Genomic DNA, 14,823 nt, shown 5'->3' on the forward strand with positions numbered 1-14,823 from the left:
GCAACGGCGCATGGATCGTGGGTGTCCGGGGGGCTCTGAGACGTCACCGGCCAAGAGATCGGCGCCCGCCCACCAACGCTTGACAGCTGCCGCGCCATAAATAGATGATCAACACTCGACAGCCAGTACGCGACGTCTGATATTCCTCACAGCTGCACCTCGAGCGGCATGATTGCAGCGTCTGAAAATGGCAGTTGAAATCGACGACCACCAGGACATCTTCGCCGCCGCCAGCGTGGCTCAGATCCATGAAGCCCTCGGCCAATTGCATGAGCAGGAGGCCAGCGTCACCCAGCGCCTAAACGCCCTCATCGCCTCGCAGAAGGATCTTTCGCGCGAACTCGGTCGCCTCGATCTGCTGCGCGCCCACCTCGGCACCCAAGCGGTCAACACGCGAGCCATCAGCAGTGGCATGCTCTCCGACGCCGCCTCGACTGCGAACCGAATCTCCAGCGCCGTCAAGCGATTAGACCAGGAACAGTCCAATGTCAAGGCCACACTCGAGGTGGTGGAGCAGGTGGCGGAACTGAAGGCATGCGTGCTGGGCGTACATGGGTCTATGGGAGCTCCTCAGGACTGGGAGACGGCAGCGGGCTATCTCAGTCGCGCCGCCAAGATACCCGAGGATGTCGTAAATGGCAGCTTCGCAGAGGAGATTGTACCTACGGCCGAGGTGCCTGACCCGCCGCGCGTGACACTAGATGCAGCAGCAGAGTCGCTGTGTGGCCTGTTCCTGCGCGAGTTTGAAAAGGCTGCGCAAGAAGGCGACGGCTCCAAGGTGACGAGGTTCTTCAAGCTGTTTCCCCTGATCGGACGGACAAATGTAGGACTGGATGCATATGGCCGCTATGTCTGCCAGGGAGTAGCTTCACGGGCGCGGACAAACTTCAACTCGGCTGCGCCTGCCCAGAGGAATGAGGGCTTCTTCTACGGCAACACCATCACAAAGCTGTTCGAGCACATTGCCCAAATTGTCGACGGTCATGAGCCGCTGGTAGAGCGCCACTATGGGCCCGGCATGATGCAGAAAGTCATTGAACGTTTGCAGATTGAGGCTGATGTTCAAGGTGGTATCGTGCTTGACACATGGCATGAAGAGCGCCACATTGATCGCAAACTTACCGATATCAAATCATATGCCTTTTCCTTCCTTGTCCAAAGCTTCTTGCCTTCCCAAAAACCTGCCGCCGGAACACCGCGCTCTAGTTCTCCAGCCAACGGTGCTGGACGGGCAAGCGAGGATGAAGGAGTGGACATGAAAGAGATTGACGGTTTGCTTGGAGAGGGCGCGCTGATGCTGGGACGCTATGCCCTATATGCGCGCTTCCTCTCAGATAAGTGTGCAGTAAGTGCGGACACATGTGTGTATTTTCATCAGCTTACCTTAGCAGCCCTCCGAACCTGAAGACCGCATCGACTATGGCCTCGTGATGCCCAACTTCCTTGCTACTAGTAACCTCCACAAGAAAGTCAACAGCCATCTCATCGAGCCTGTCAATGCCATGACAACCTTCTTCTTCCGTCGATCAGTTGAGAAAGCTTTCCAGCTGGACGAGGCCCCAGCAGATCTCACACTGAATCCTACAAAGCCTCTTGGGTCCAACCCACCCTTCATTACCTCTGCTGTAGACGATGTCATGTACATTGTCAATCAGGTCATTCAGCGGACACTAGCAACTTCGCAACGTGCTGTCGTCTCTAGCGTCGTGCCTGCGGTCAGCCACATTCTAGGCGCCGAGTTCATCGGCATGATCCAGCGGAAGATGCGCGACGAAAGCTACCCCAAACCCGTCATTCAGGGTGGTCTTCCTCCCGAGGACAAGGTCATTGCTTTCTTAGTGCTCATCAACAATCTCGATATTGCGAACGACTACGTCAAGCGCATAGTCCAGCAGCAATTGGGTCGACAATCACAAGGCGGCGAAGATGATGTGAAGTCGCCACTGCACGACCTCTTCCCATTCGGACATGACGCGGTCTTCGTGGAGAACACGTTGAAAGCGATGGAGAAAGCCTTCGCATCCAAGAGCGGAGATTTGCTCAACGACGGCATCACCGTACTGTTCTCCAACGTCCTAAAGCCTCGCATTCGACCCATCCTGGCTGAAGCATTCCGAGACGTCAAATACGATCCCGAGGATGGCGAGAACGAAGATGAAGAGGAGGAGGACGTCGATGTGGTAAAGTCGCGTTTCGATCGTGGCTGGGGAGTCGTGATCCGTCCCATCAAGCGCATCTTGACCTCAGCGAACTTCGACCGACTCCTCGCTCTAGGTCTGAACTCTCTTGCGTCTTCACTGGAGAAGCGCATCAAGAGCTACTACGGCAGAGTCAATGAGCTGGGTGCTGTCAGACTCGAGCGCGACATCTCCGGCATCATCACAGCGGCTACAAGTGGCGGCGCCTACTCACTCCGCGATGTCTTCCAAAAGAGTACGCAGATGACGCTGATTCTCAACATGGAAGACGATGAGTTTGCAGAAGTAGCCGAAGATACATCCGGCGACTCGGGCATACCTTGGGTTTTGGACGTTGAAGAGAGGAAGCGAGTAAGAGCCATCGTCAAAGGCTGATCAGATGGTGCCTGGAATTGTCCTTCCGGAGCGGGGTTCATAGACGGAGGAGCATTCTTGGCACGCAATCTATACAAATGAACAACTGCCACCCGCCTCGGTAGTGGATTATTGTCCGCAAATGATTTCTACTGTTTCCTCGTATCGCGACTGCTCGTGGCACCTTATTAGTACCACGCTGCGATCCGTTGCAACCGAGTGACATGTGGCTCGTGCCGGCTTGGCTGAACTCTCACACCTCTCACGGGGAACATCGCACACGCTCGACTCCATCTTAACGCATCGGCGATATCTTCTAATCGCTATTTCATTGTCGCATCGAATCGTACCATACTCTTACGTTGCCAGGCGACTATCGGCCCGTCGCGCACGCCACGATGAGGCTGCCACCCGCAAAGATCCTTATCCCTTGCATCTCGCTTCTCCTCCCATCCCTGTCTTCGGCCCAATGTCCGCTCTACCAGAATTACGCTGCGCAATACCACGAACCCTTCACACAGGGTACTTGGAATCTGAGTTATGCTAGACCGATTGTGCCGTGTCGGACGTATCGGTCGGAAGAGGTGGAGAAGACGATTGAGCGGTTACGAGGTGTTATCAAGGATCCGGATCTCTTTCGTGTATGCGACTTCGCTACTGCAGTGTTGTAGAGATGGTGTGTTGATGTGATGACAGATTTTCGAGAATACATGGCCGAGTACTTTGGATACGACTATCGCATGGCGAGGATGGTCAAATACGACTAGCGACCCGGACTCTTTGGAAGGACCTCTCATGAGCATGAAGCCTGAAGAACTAACCTTTGTCATCACGGGCGACATTGAAGCAATGTGGCTGCGCGACTCTGCAAACCAACTCCAAGCATACATCTCTGTTTTGAAACAAGACGACAGTCATGACAGTCTAGCCGGTCTGTTTCGAGGAGCTATAAATCTACAGGCACGCTACATTCTCGAAAACGCGTTTTGCAACGCGTTTCAAGCACCGGATGAGAGCGGTGTTGAACATAAGAGCAGCATGAACAGCGACCGCATCACCCCGTCATTTGACTACTACAAAGTGTTCTCCTGCCAATGGGAACTCGATTCTTTGGCATCCTTTCTGCAACTCTCCGTCGACTACGTAACAGCAACAAAAGACTACGACTTCTTCGAAAAGAGCAGCAACTGGACCAAAGCCGTTGAAACCGTCTTGAACACGACAGAAAGCATGACAATAGATTCCTACACCGAGGACGGAGAGTGGCAACACACGCCCTACACATACTGCGCTCCCTACGGCGGCACCCCAATCAACAACTGCAACGGCAGTCCACACAAAGGCAACATCGGCCTCGTACGCTCCTTCCACCGCCCCAGCGACGACGCATGTACATACCAATACCTCATCCCCTCCAACATGATGTTCTCCTCCGCCCTCAACACCTCCTCAACCATAATGTCGCGCATCACTTCTCGGGAGAACCCGCTAGCCGCACGCATGCAAACATTCAGCACAGCGATAAACCGGGGCGTGGAGAGATACGGTATTGTTAACGACCCCAACTTCGGCAAAGTGTACGCGTATGAAGTTGATGGGTACGGCTCGGTGAATATCATGGATGATCCGAATGTGCCTTCGTTGTTGTCGGCGCCGTTTTTGGGGTACACGACACTGCGCGATCCGATATACCAGAACACACGGCGGAAGATCTTGTCGAGGGATAATCCGTACTACGCTGTCGGACCAGTGATCACTGGTGTGGCGAGTCCGCATACACTGCCTGGGCGACCGTGGCCCATGGCGCTCATCATGACCATCCTGACAAGCGAAGACGACGATGAGATCGTTCGGAATTTGATGTGGTTGGTGCAGAGTACCGATGGACTAGGGCTTATGCATGAGAGTGTTCATGCGAGGGATAAGGGGGTGTGGAGTCGGCAGTGGTTTAGTTGGGCGAATGGCTTGTTTGGGCAGATGATTCTGGATTTGGAGGGGAGGAAGCCGTGGGTTTTGGGTATGAGCTTTCAATAGCGGTTCTGGATGATTCCCATTCTTGGATGCTTTGTTGGATGTAGTATCAAATACAGGTGGCTTCCAACAGATATGTTTAGCGAGTGAATTACTAGGATATCTACATAGAGTTTACGATATATAACCTCCGCTAGAAAAAAGTATTAATATGTCGACATAAAGATGAGGAAGCTTCATCCTTGCTATTATGCATTGCTAAGATGTCTACATAGGCTTAGAGAAACTCGATTCTTTACTGCCGTCAGCCCTGGAGTAGTTGCTTTGTTTTTGAAGATTGCAATAGCCCTTATGGAAACATCATGTAACCTGAAAAGTAATATCAAGAGCCATGTGCACGAACTTCACATCAGACCAGCGCATAGTCTTGTTAGTCTGACGAACCCTGCCAGCGATACCAAGAAGACAGCCAGAGAAGCTCGATGGGTAGAAACGGATGAACTAACTAGGCTTGCGCCTTCGTCGTAGCCCGGGACTACGGTGAAGCTACCAGGGCGACAGCCAGTGGTCCAGACAAGCAGCATGGCAGCCCAGTGCTGCTTGAGATTCGCGACACCGTAGTCTTGCTCCATGACAAACCGGAAGATGAGAGCAAGCTCAGGATCGGAGAGGTTGTTCTTGGCGTATGACGCTGAACCAAGGTCGTACTTCACAGCGACGGAATGAAAATGACAGCTGACTTCTCCGTGCTACTTTTGCCAAATGATGTTGAAGTCCGGCAACGAGGTAGAAGCCCACCAATACAGACCATGTTTGAGCTGCCACACACCACTAGCTTTGATCTTGTCACCTAGATGACCACTGCTGGGATCAGCCATTGTACCGAAAAACTCCTTTGTGCGGGGGATGAGAGTCGCAGAGTTCCTGATGTCTTCGGTTTCCGACGATTGGTCGGGGTAGACAACCTCGACATACTCTTCGAAAGCGGTACGGGCGCGAGTACGTCTTGCCTCTGATCAACTTGGTATATGAAGCTATCCAAGCTAGCTAGAACTGTGGAAGAGACATGTTCTTGAAGGGAGGCTTTCTGGTCGATGGAGCTGATGGGTTGAATCACTTGTAGACGTCAAACCTATCTATACTCTTATAAATCTCCTGAGTAGAAACAAATGTATTCCTAAACGCTGTCTAGCCAATCCGCAATTTCTCCCTGTAGCAGCTATGTCAGATTCTTGGCTATCTCCGAGATCAAATTTTGGGCAAAAATGATGCCGCCACGTCGATCCACCTCACAGCGAGAACGTCGGGACAGCAAAAAGACAGCCGAATGATTCAAGCGAGGCTCGAACTCGCGACCTTTCGCGCGTACAACAGAGACGAGACTGTGAGGCGAACGTGATAACCAACTACACCATCGAACCAACTTTGATGCCAGAATGGAAAAAAAGTTGCAATATATCTTGCGAAATTGCGAAGGAACGAGCTCGAAAGACGAAGGTGGGGCTGAGTGCGGGGCAAAGGAGCCGTCGTGGCATCGGTACGCATCTCCACTGAGAACTTCCACCAAATCAAGTTGGGCGTAAGTTGCTTGCTGACTTCTGCTGACACGATGCACCGCTTGTAACCGCATGGAGCTGGTGGTAAAGGTCGTGTAGCCAACATGACATCGAAGGTCTGACGAAGGACGTTGCTTACTCCTACACATATTAGTACAGCCTCTAGTAAGGTCTCTCTTACCGACAGCTTCTCTCTCGGTTCTCAACATTTCCCGGATCTGGTTCTGGTCCGTAATGTCGACCCTCAAAGAGCAGCTGCCATGGACGTTGTCACCGCTCATCGTCAACGCGCCCATGGCGGGCTTCGCAGGCGGTAAGCTCGCGTCTGCTGTGACACTCGCTGGTGGCCTCGGTATGATCGGGAGTCTACGCAGCATGGACGACTTGCGAGAAGAGCTGGGTATCGCCGCAGAGGCTTTCAAGGACAGTCCCGGACTATCGGCGTCGCGTGTTCTCCCAGTTGGCGTCGGCTTCCTTCCCTTTGTGCTCAAACTCGAAGACATTCTTCCGGTGTTCGATGACTACAAGCCCGCGGTTGTCTGGCTGTTCGTGCCGAAAGATCTGGACGACTACGCGCAATGGGTGCCGGCGATACGCAAGGCTTCACCCGAGAGTAAGATCTGGATTCAGCTCGGTAGCGTCTCGGCAGCTCTTCATGTCGCGAAGATCGCGCGTCCAGACGTGCTGTGTCTCCAAGGCGCGGATGCTGGTGGTCACGGCTTCGAGAAGGGCGCAAGCATCGTCTCGCTACTACCGGAGGTGACCGACGCGCTTGCTGCGGAAGGCTTCTCACACATACCCCTCGTTGCCTCAGGTGGTATCGTCGACGGACGCGGCGTGGCTGCAGCACTCACCCTCGGTGCCGAAAGCGTCGTGATGGGAACGCGTTTCCTCGCGTCTAAAGAGGTGAACGTCCATCCGGTGTACCAAGCCGCAGTTCTGGAGGCGCAAGACGGTGGTCAGGTGACGACGCGTTCGAAGCTTTTTGATCAGCTGCGCGGTCCCAACATCTGGCCGGAGCTGTATGATGGGCGCGGGTTGGTGGCACAAAGCCACAAGGATTTCGCGAACGGCATGAGTCTGGAAGAGATACAGAAGCTGCACAACGAGGCCGCTGCAAGTGAAGATAAGGGATATAATACGGGCTTGCAAGGGCGTGCAGCAATCTGGGCTGGCACTGGTGTGGGGTTGGTGAAGGAAGTGCAAAGCGCGGGCGAGATTGTGCAGAAGGTGCGGGAAGATGCGAAGGATGTTGTGGCTAGGGCTGCGGCGAGGCTGAAGTGAGTAATGATATTGTTTACACTGCGTCACGCCAAGAAAGTGAAAGTGAACGCGACTGCTTACGGCAGGAAGGCGCGATCGTTGCGACGAGAAGCCGTGACGTCACGTGTTTAGTCGCAAACTTTCGGGTCATGAAAGCACGGGAACGAAACATTGGATGTACTGTGTTGCAGGGCGTCGGACCAGTCTTGCTTACTGGTCGTCGCGTCGGCTCGTCTCCTTAATCAGCTGATGATTTCATTTCTTCTCTTCTTGATTGCGGCGTCGCGCCTCTCTACACGTAATAGATTAAATACCCAACACCTGGCGCGTCCTGTTCATCAAGCAGCTTCCGCTCATTTCAAAACTGACAGACCTTCCTCGCACACTTCTCATCCATTTACATCATGTCAGCTTCTGTTCCATCTTACAACGAACTCCGTGCTTCTGGAGGCTTCATCCAAAGCTCTATGGACATGCTGCGAGTGCACCTGTCGCTCTTTGGGCCTTTGGAGTCTTCAGTCAAAGTTGCGGACACCCTCGGCCCAGACTTCAAATGTGAACCCTACACTACCGACGGTCATTCCTTTCACAAGATCTCCACCTCGCCCGCAACGGAACCACCGATCTCGTCGATCAGCGTAAACATAGACGAACTAGACACATGGGGATACAGATGGGAAGGAGAGCATCGGTGGGATGACTGGGACAATCAAGAGTGGACCGGAGACTCAGACGATGAAGATCGGGAGCTTTTGCGCTGCTGCGGCATTGCTTGCCCACCACCACCGCCGTCCCTCGAGGTGCTGCCTACTACGCATCCCTTCATTACCGTACACGACTACATCACTCAAGTCCACGCTTGGCTTCAAACTCTGAAACCAAGTATCCTGGCAGCTATGGACGAGTTGAGTTCTTCATCAACAAGACTTTACAGTAGCTTTGTGACCCTGAGGGTCTTAATGTTTGAGAAAGGCATAGGGGCGGACAGACTGTGGGAATCAGTTGAGCGACATGTACGACGACGCAGAGACGGTAGGCCGCGTTCTTGATTACGCAATCATAACACGGTATTCGCAGGTCAGTAGCGCTGACGTTCATAATTCACGTGTTGGGCTCCAAGTCTAGGTGTCTGCTAAGTTGCACGACTTGCGTGTTGCGAATTTCTAGTTGTGCCAGAGCTTTCTGGCGAATTTTGCTAGACGAGTTTTATTATCCGTCTTTCGTACTTACTCATTACCTCTATGAACCATTTGATCCTTTCATCTCGTCGCTCTTCATCTGTCCACGTCTGCTGTACGAAAGTACCGCGGACCGTCTTCTTGTCAGCCATACTTGGCGACACATGTAGTGTACCTACTCCTGCTCTTCTGTATACTCCGGGACACTCTTCCATCACTAGTAGCGCATTTTGTCCCGTACCAGTTTGATGAACACCGAATCTCGGAGCAACCAATGGTACAGCAAAAGTCTCAAGAGGAGCGTCACGGTCGTGACTACGAAGCTGTAGATTATCCCACTTGCAACCGCCCATGGTTACATATCCATATCCAACTGCCGCTACGTAGTCATAAACACCCCCCTGCGTTTTTAAATCGCCTTTGCACAGCTTTATGATAGGTGCCTGGAGTATAAGAGAGGCATCAACAATGTCGCCAAGAATTGGGGGACCTCGAGTATTGTAGGTGACTTGGATAACCTCAGTACAAGGTATATGCTGGCAGTATTTCGGAATCGCCCACAACCAATGTACCGGACGCATCGATGATGCCCACGACCAGCTTGGTATTCTTCCCGGTGCAATTGGATAATCAGGCTCGAAATAATTATCTCCCCGAACACAAAACCAAAGTAGATCGATCAGGAGCGTATCCTGCCACAAACCAGCTATGTATCGGGATTTAATATGTTGTGCCTGGTAGCGGTTTGCAAAAGCAGCAATAGCAGGCAATCTATCTTTCCCGAATGTGAGGTTCCGCCAGGAGTAGCCGCTCACGATCTGATGCCAAGATGTCGATGGGTGTGCGAAGACATGTGTTGGTAGTCGAGCTTTTTTCTCCGGATCTCCTTCTGAAACCGTCTTCTCTAGGCAAGACCACACAACTTCCTGGCTACCGAAATGGAGAACTCTCGGCGATAGACTGAGTTCCTGGAAAGTCCACCCACGTTTGTATAGTGCCCATCCATCGTCTGTCTTGCTGCGATAATCTTCATCATCGGCATCAGGCAAACGAAGCGCTTCGCGGACGTTCATCCATGGGATTTTGGGCAAAGGAGAAAGCATGCGAGGTCTTGAAGTTGTACTGAAAAAGCCCTGGGACGCGTTCTGCGCTGCGACCGCAGCGATAGTCACATATGAGTTCTCGTAGATGTGAGCCATGAGAGAAGCTTGCTCACGCCAGTCTTCGTCATCGCCCTGCACTATGCAAAGGCTGTCGATCCATATATAGTTGATTCCAAGCTCTTTGCAGACTACCAGTGCATCTTGATATGTCTTTGGAAGAACCTCAACCTTCACACCACTTTTGATATGGGCATTCCGGTTTTGAATGGTGGTCTGAATTAGATTCTTTCCGTCTCCCCAACAGTAGCTCAAGCAAGCATATCGTTCGGGTTCCACGCCTTCGATGAGGGTCACATGTCCGTTGTCAATGCGAAGGAACCTGATGCCGCTAAGAGCTCTTTGTTGTGCACCACCTCCTCGGCATCCGGAATGATCTGATAAACATTCGCTCATCCAAGCCCTGATAGTGTCGAAAGTTGAACTCGATGATGTTTCTCCGGGCAGTAGAGTCACCGGGGCCGTAGCATGGAGAGTAGTGACTACCTCGGATGTTTCTGCAGGCCTCGTCAGGCTCCCCGGCTGAAAGATCCTCTATTGCAGCAAGGAAAAGGCATACCTGAGTCTTTGCGTAAGCACTCGAAATCCCGAGGATCGGGGTATGCCTGCTTCCCAACATCATCATAGTGTATGGAGAATTTACCCTCCCGTCCAAGCTTGATCCAAGTTGGTTGTGTTTGTGTCATTGTAGCAGCCCAATCAAAACAAACTCCTGCTAACAAGAACCACAAACAATCGCCTTCGAGGTCAACTTCACGCTCGCCAATCGATCCAAGCCTGTCCTCATGCGCTAAGGCGATTATTCCATGATCACATTTGGTGCAGCTATGATCAACCAAATCTGAGTAAGAAAATATAATGAGGCTGGTGAGCGGTAATGGAGGGTGGGGAGTACAAGCAGCACTGCACAGCCCGCGGGCCTCAAGAGCTAAGTCGCTAGTGCTCACTTAGGGCTAGCGTATTCCAGGGCTTGCAGTGACACCTGGGCACTCTTGGACAAAACAGCCTAATCTAGTCGTATGAAAGTGTGGAGCTCCCAACCAAGGTGTGAAAATATGCGCGCGAAAGAATTTCGGAGAGATGGATAGGCGGAACAAGAGTGTCGGCGGAAAGAAGTTACCAAGTTCAGCTATTGAATAGATGGGAAGAAGTTACAATTAAAGTATCGCTCCAGATACACACAACCCCACTACAGCCACCAACCAGTGCAACATACCCCTCACCTCGGGTGCATGCCTGACCGCAGCACCGGTGAACTCCAGAGGAGCCGTCTGCTGTACGGGCGCTGCGCTGGCATTACTCGGCACCAAAAAGCCAGCCGCCATAGTAACTACAGGTGCCGGCGGCGGAAGGTTCTCTGTCGCGACAGCCGGTGCGGATGCGATCGATGTTGTCGACGCGACGGAAGACGAAACGACGAGAGAAGTTTCGAATGCGCTCGACGAGGCCGAAGAGGCTGGGCTTGCTGAACTTGATATGTTGAAAGTGGGAATGAACGATGAAGATGGCGACGAAGATGGAGCCTGCGTTGTAGATTCGATCGATGATTCCGCCGAAGACATGGTGACGACAACCGAAGATTGGCTAGCCGTGCTCGAAGCCACAGATGTTGCCTTACTCGTCACAGCCTCTGATGTAAGAGGCGCAGAGCTCGAAGTCTCAGCAGCTGACGACGTGCTCTCGGAAGCAGTCACAGTGATCTCTGCTGTTACCTTGGAAGTAACGTAAGCTGTGCTCGTGACCTCTACAGTCGAAGTGCTATCGGCTGCGGTTGTTGTAGTGTTGAGCGACGACGTTGCTGACGGGGTGTACTCAACAGCCGGGGCTGTTGTAGTAGCAGCGGATGAAGTCGTGGAGACAGCATAGCTCATTAGAGCCGAAGTGGAGTTCAGCAGAGAACTAGTGCATGGCGTAGAAACGACCTCGCTCGCCATTGTTGAAGTACTGTTCAACAGCGACGTCGCGTCTGCGGTGCTGCTTGCTAAGGTAGAGGTAGTGTTCAGCGCAGCAGTCGTAGACACCATACTACTCATCGCAGTGGAAGTAGTGTTCAATAGCAAAGTCGTAGACATGGCGCTACTCATCGGTGTCGAAGTAGCAATCGACTCTGCGGAGGACGGGACAACGTCGCTGGCGAATATGAAGGTGACGTTTGGCATCAAAGTGGGAGCCTCGGCCATCTCACTAGCAATACTCGCTGTAGTCTTCGCTGTAGTGTCTGCAATTGGCGTTCCAGATACCGTCGCGCTGAACAAATATGTCATGTTGGCTTCTAGCTTCGGCGCCGCGGTCATGTTGGCTTCCAGCTTCGGAGGCGCGGATGTAGCTTCAACCATCATCGGCGGAGGTGGAGGCACGATAACGCCTGTAACGTTGTCGAATGCGCTCTCAGGCGCTGCGCAACCGGAGAGTAGAGGGAAGACGGCTGTGAAAATATTCTCCTGGACACCAACTGCGTTGAAAGGTGGTGGAAGGATTGGTATCGAAACATCGAGAGCAATATCGATCGAAAGGGAAACGTTGGCTTCGACCAAAGCAAGAGGGCCCAGACTGAGGAGTTCGGGTGGAAACTCCGATGTCTGGTTGGCGAATGGTGCACCCGGTCCCGTAGCATTGCTGCTGTTGCTGGCACCACAGTTCTCCGGGATGTTGCTCGACAGCTTCGCGTCCAGACGGGGTAGGTTCAAAGATGGGGTGACTTCAGCTTTCAGCTGATCCAGAAAGTCGAAACCAATCGGTATGGCAGGGACGAACGCGAGACCAAGCAAGATCTCTGCGTCAGTGATGTTAACGTTGACGGGCAGCGGAGTGAGACTCGTTTCCTGGAAGCCAGTAACGCGGCTGCTGGCAAGATCAGCAAGCTCCACTCGGATACTGGAACCATCAGGGACCTGAGAGCGTTAGTATCTCCATAGTAACCATGTAGGGAAATATGTACCGTAAGCTGGAGTCCGTAGTTGACTTCAAGTGTACCGCTGATGTTAAAGTCAAAGGCGAGCCTGGGCTCAAAGATAGCTCCAGCCTTCCCAATCCCCGGAATTGTAAAACCAGCAATAGGAAGTTGGAACAAAGCGACCTCGAACTTCCCAGAGCTGGGCGGTCTAGCGAACAAGTCCAGTGTTGCACCAACGCCAGTCGCCACAAGCTCTACAAAACCACCACTGATGACATGCGAGATTTCCTTGCCGTCGTCGCCGCCTTCAAAAATGTCCGGAATGAGGTCGATCTGGGAAAGATCGATGTTGAAGGCACCCTGTGAAAGGGCAATCTGCCCACTTGTTGCGCATCGCTTGCATCCAATCTCGATCGGCAACGGTACATCAGGTGCTCCAATAAGGCCAGCAATGCCCGATAGGAATGCTTCGACCGGAAAAGTGGTGTCGAGAAGCTCGGATGAAAGGTCAAAGGAGACAGTGTTGACATCGTCGGGAGTGTCTGCCGGTATGTCGACCTTGTTCTGTCGCTTGTTTCGAATTCTCGCGAAGTCGGAATGGCGTCGGTAAATATGATCGTCTGTCGTGTGGCCGAACGATATGTCGACATGATCAAATGCTGCTCGCCATGTTGTCTTTGAGACGGACAGCTCAAGGGCTTCACCGTCCTCAGCGAACGACACGTCATTGACCCTGTGATCGTCAGATAAAATCACCGAAACGCCCGTGAGAAGCTCACCGATATACCGATCGCTCACCCTCATCATTACAGCCCTCGTGGGACGTGATGATCAAACCACCATCCGCGTCATGACAGGCCGCTCGGGCGTCTCGTGCTGAAGAAGTATCCACAAAGTGTAGCTTCATCGTGCCATCCCCACATTGCACATCTTTGAGGTGATGTTCATGCTCTTCCAAGTTGAGTAGTGGTCTCTGCCCGCTGACTTTGACCTGCGAAGCAAATGTAGACTCGTCATTCCAGACGTTCTCATCTAGCTTATTGTCAGTATTGGTACAATCTCGTGGCTGCTACAACATACTGTCCACATAGGCCAACTCAGATTCGAATCTCTTGGTGATCCTCACGCCCCTCCGATAGAGATCTGTTCGTTTTGTAGCCGCTCGCAGCAGCCGATGCGTCTCAAGGTCACCACCTGAGATCGCGGCAACGTCCGCGCTGAAGTATGCGATTAAGAGAACGGTAAACGCGCCGCGGAGACAGGAGAAATGCATGTCGCGCGCGTATTAATCGAAAGAGATGAGTTGAAAAAATATTCGTGCTCTTGTGAGGGCCAAGCAGCGTACGAACGACAACCCGACAATTAAAAGAATGTAAAGAAAACGAGCGAATGTAAAGAGCGTATACCTCACTTCGAAAAGTAATCTCGCCAGCGAGTGTAGACGACAAAGATATATAGAAAAGAGCCCACCCACGACAAGAATCCACACACCACGAGAGGAAACGGAAGATACCTACCCCTACGAAGATCGGACGAGAACCAAGCCTAATAGAAAGCCCGACTCATTGCAAACCCCAGCACAGCCAAGCCAACAGGCTATGGAGATCATGCACTGCACGGTACCTGCATTTTTTGGCACTGTGCAGGTTGTCTTTTGCAGAGAGGGCTGCACCACGCGTGGTAAGGCCCAAGATCCTCGGCCCGTGGTTCGCGTCGCATGTTTTCGCGTGTGGTCTAGTCTATCGCGACCGTGGCGTGGATGGCATGCGCTACAGCTGTCATAGGCTCGGAAAGTAATAGGACAGCGGAGTAATGGTACGGGGGTGGGTTCTCAAACGGGCATTGTATGAGAAAGGGTTCTGTTTGCCTCAGGTTCTTGTCCAAGCGGGTGGGGCGGCCTAGTGTCGCTAGCGCAGCACTATTCTTCTTTTCGTCTCTTGCTGCGACAACCCCTGAGGCTTTTCTATCGGTATCTTCAATTGCAGGACTTTCGGGACTTTCGGCAGGTAAAAAGGGCCTTTGGGGTATTGGTAAGGGCTTCAGATAGCTGGAGTTATGCCGAACGGTGTATTGGATGCCTTTAGACCAGTAAGGCGCATAGCACGAAGGAGCTCTTCGACGTGGGATTTGACTCTTCCTCATGAATAGTGCACGATGAATCCACTGAAGGATTCAAATGCTGTGTACCATAAGCCCGAGAAAGCCCCAAAAGTGCTCAGGTGGTGGCGCAGGCTTTAGGCGGCAGCCTTG

At 52.5% G+C, this 14,823-nt stretch overlaps 4 protein-coding genes and 1 non-coding gene across 5 annotated transcripts; 3 read left to right on the forward strand and 2 right to left on the reverse strand.

Moving 5' to 3' along the window:
• Positions 1-187: 187 nt before the first annotated feature.
• On the forward strand, positions 188-2,573 carry J4E83_004994 (uncharacterized protein; the record flags this gene model as incomplete). Its single annotated transcript, XM_049331917.1, has 2 exons — positions 188-1,345; positions 1,392-2,573. The coding sequence occupies 2 exons, from the start codon at positions 188-190 to the stop codon at positions 2,571-2,573; spliced, it is 2,340 nt and encodes a 779-aa protein (XP_049189012.1).
• A 689-nt stretch (positions 2,574-3,262) lies between these two features.
• J4E83_004995 (uncharacterized protein) lies at positions 3,263-4,586 on the forward strand (the record flags this gene model as incomplete). The annotated part of the gene is made up of 2 exons (XM_049331918.1): positions 3,263-3,270; positions 3,320-4,586. 2 exons carry the CDS (start codon positions 3,263-3,265, stop codon positions 4,584-4,586), a joined length of 1,275 nt encoding a protein of 424 aa, XP_049189013.1.
• Positions 4,587-5,851: 1,265 nt separating this feature from the next.
• On the reverse strand, positions 5,852-5,944 carry J4E83_004996. The gene has a single exon. It is a non-coding gene; the product is annotated as a tRNA-Val (tRNA).
• Positions 5,945-6,151: 207 nt separating this feature from the next.
• On the forward strand, positions 6,152-7,363 carry J4E83_004997 (uncharacterized protein; the record flags this gene model as incomplete). Its single annotated transcript, XM_049331919.1, has 2 exons — positions 6,152-6,160; positions 6,239-7,363. 2 exons carry the CDS (start codon positions 6,152-6,154, stop codon positions 7,361-7,363), a joined length of 1,134 nt encoding a protein of 377 aa, XP_049189014.1.
• Positions 7,364-10,837: 3,474 nt separating this feature from the next.
• J4E83_004998 (uncharacterized protein) lies at positions 10,838-13,846 on the reverse strand (the record flags this gene model as incomplete). Its single annotated transcript, XM_049331920.1, has 4 exons — positions 10,838-12,571; positions 12,619-13,306; positions 13,353-13,605; positions 13,654-13,846. 4 exons carry the CDS (start codon positions 13,844-13,846, stop codon positions 10,838-10,840), a joined length of 2,868 nt encoding a protein of 955 aa, XP_049189015.1.
• Between the last annotated feature and the right edge of the window lie 977 nt (positions 13,847-14,823).

Source organism: Alternaria metachromatica (genome assembly GCF_023757995.1).
Source record: "Alternaria metachromatica strain BMP 0045 chromosome Unknown scaffold_9, whole genome shotgun sequence".
Taxonomy (NCBI): domain Eukaryota; kingdom Fungi; phylum Ascomycota; class Dothideomycetes; order Pleosporales; family Pleosporaceae; genus Alternaria; species Alternaria metachromatica.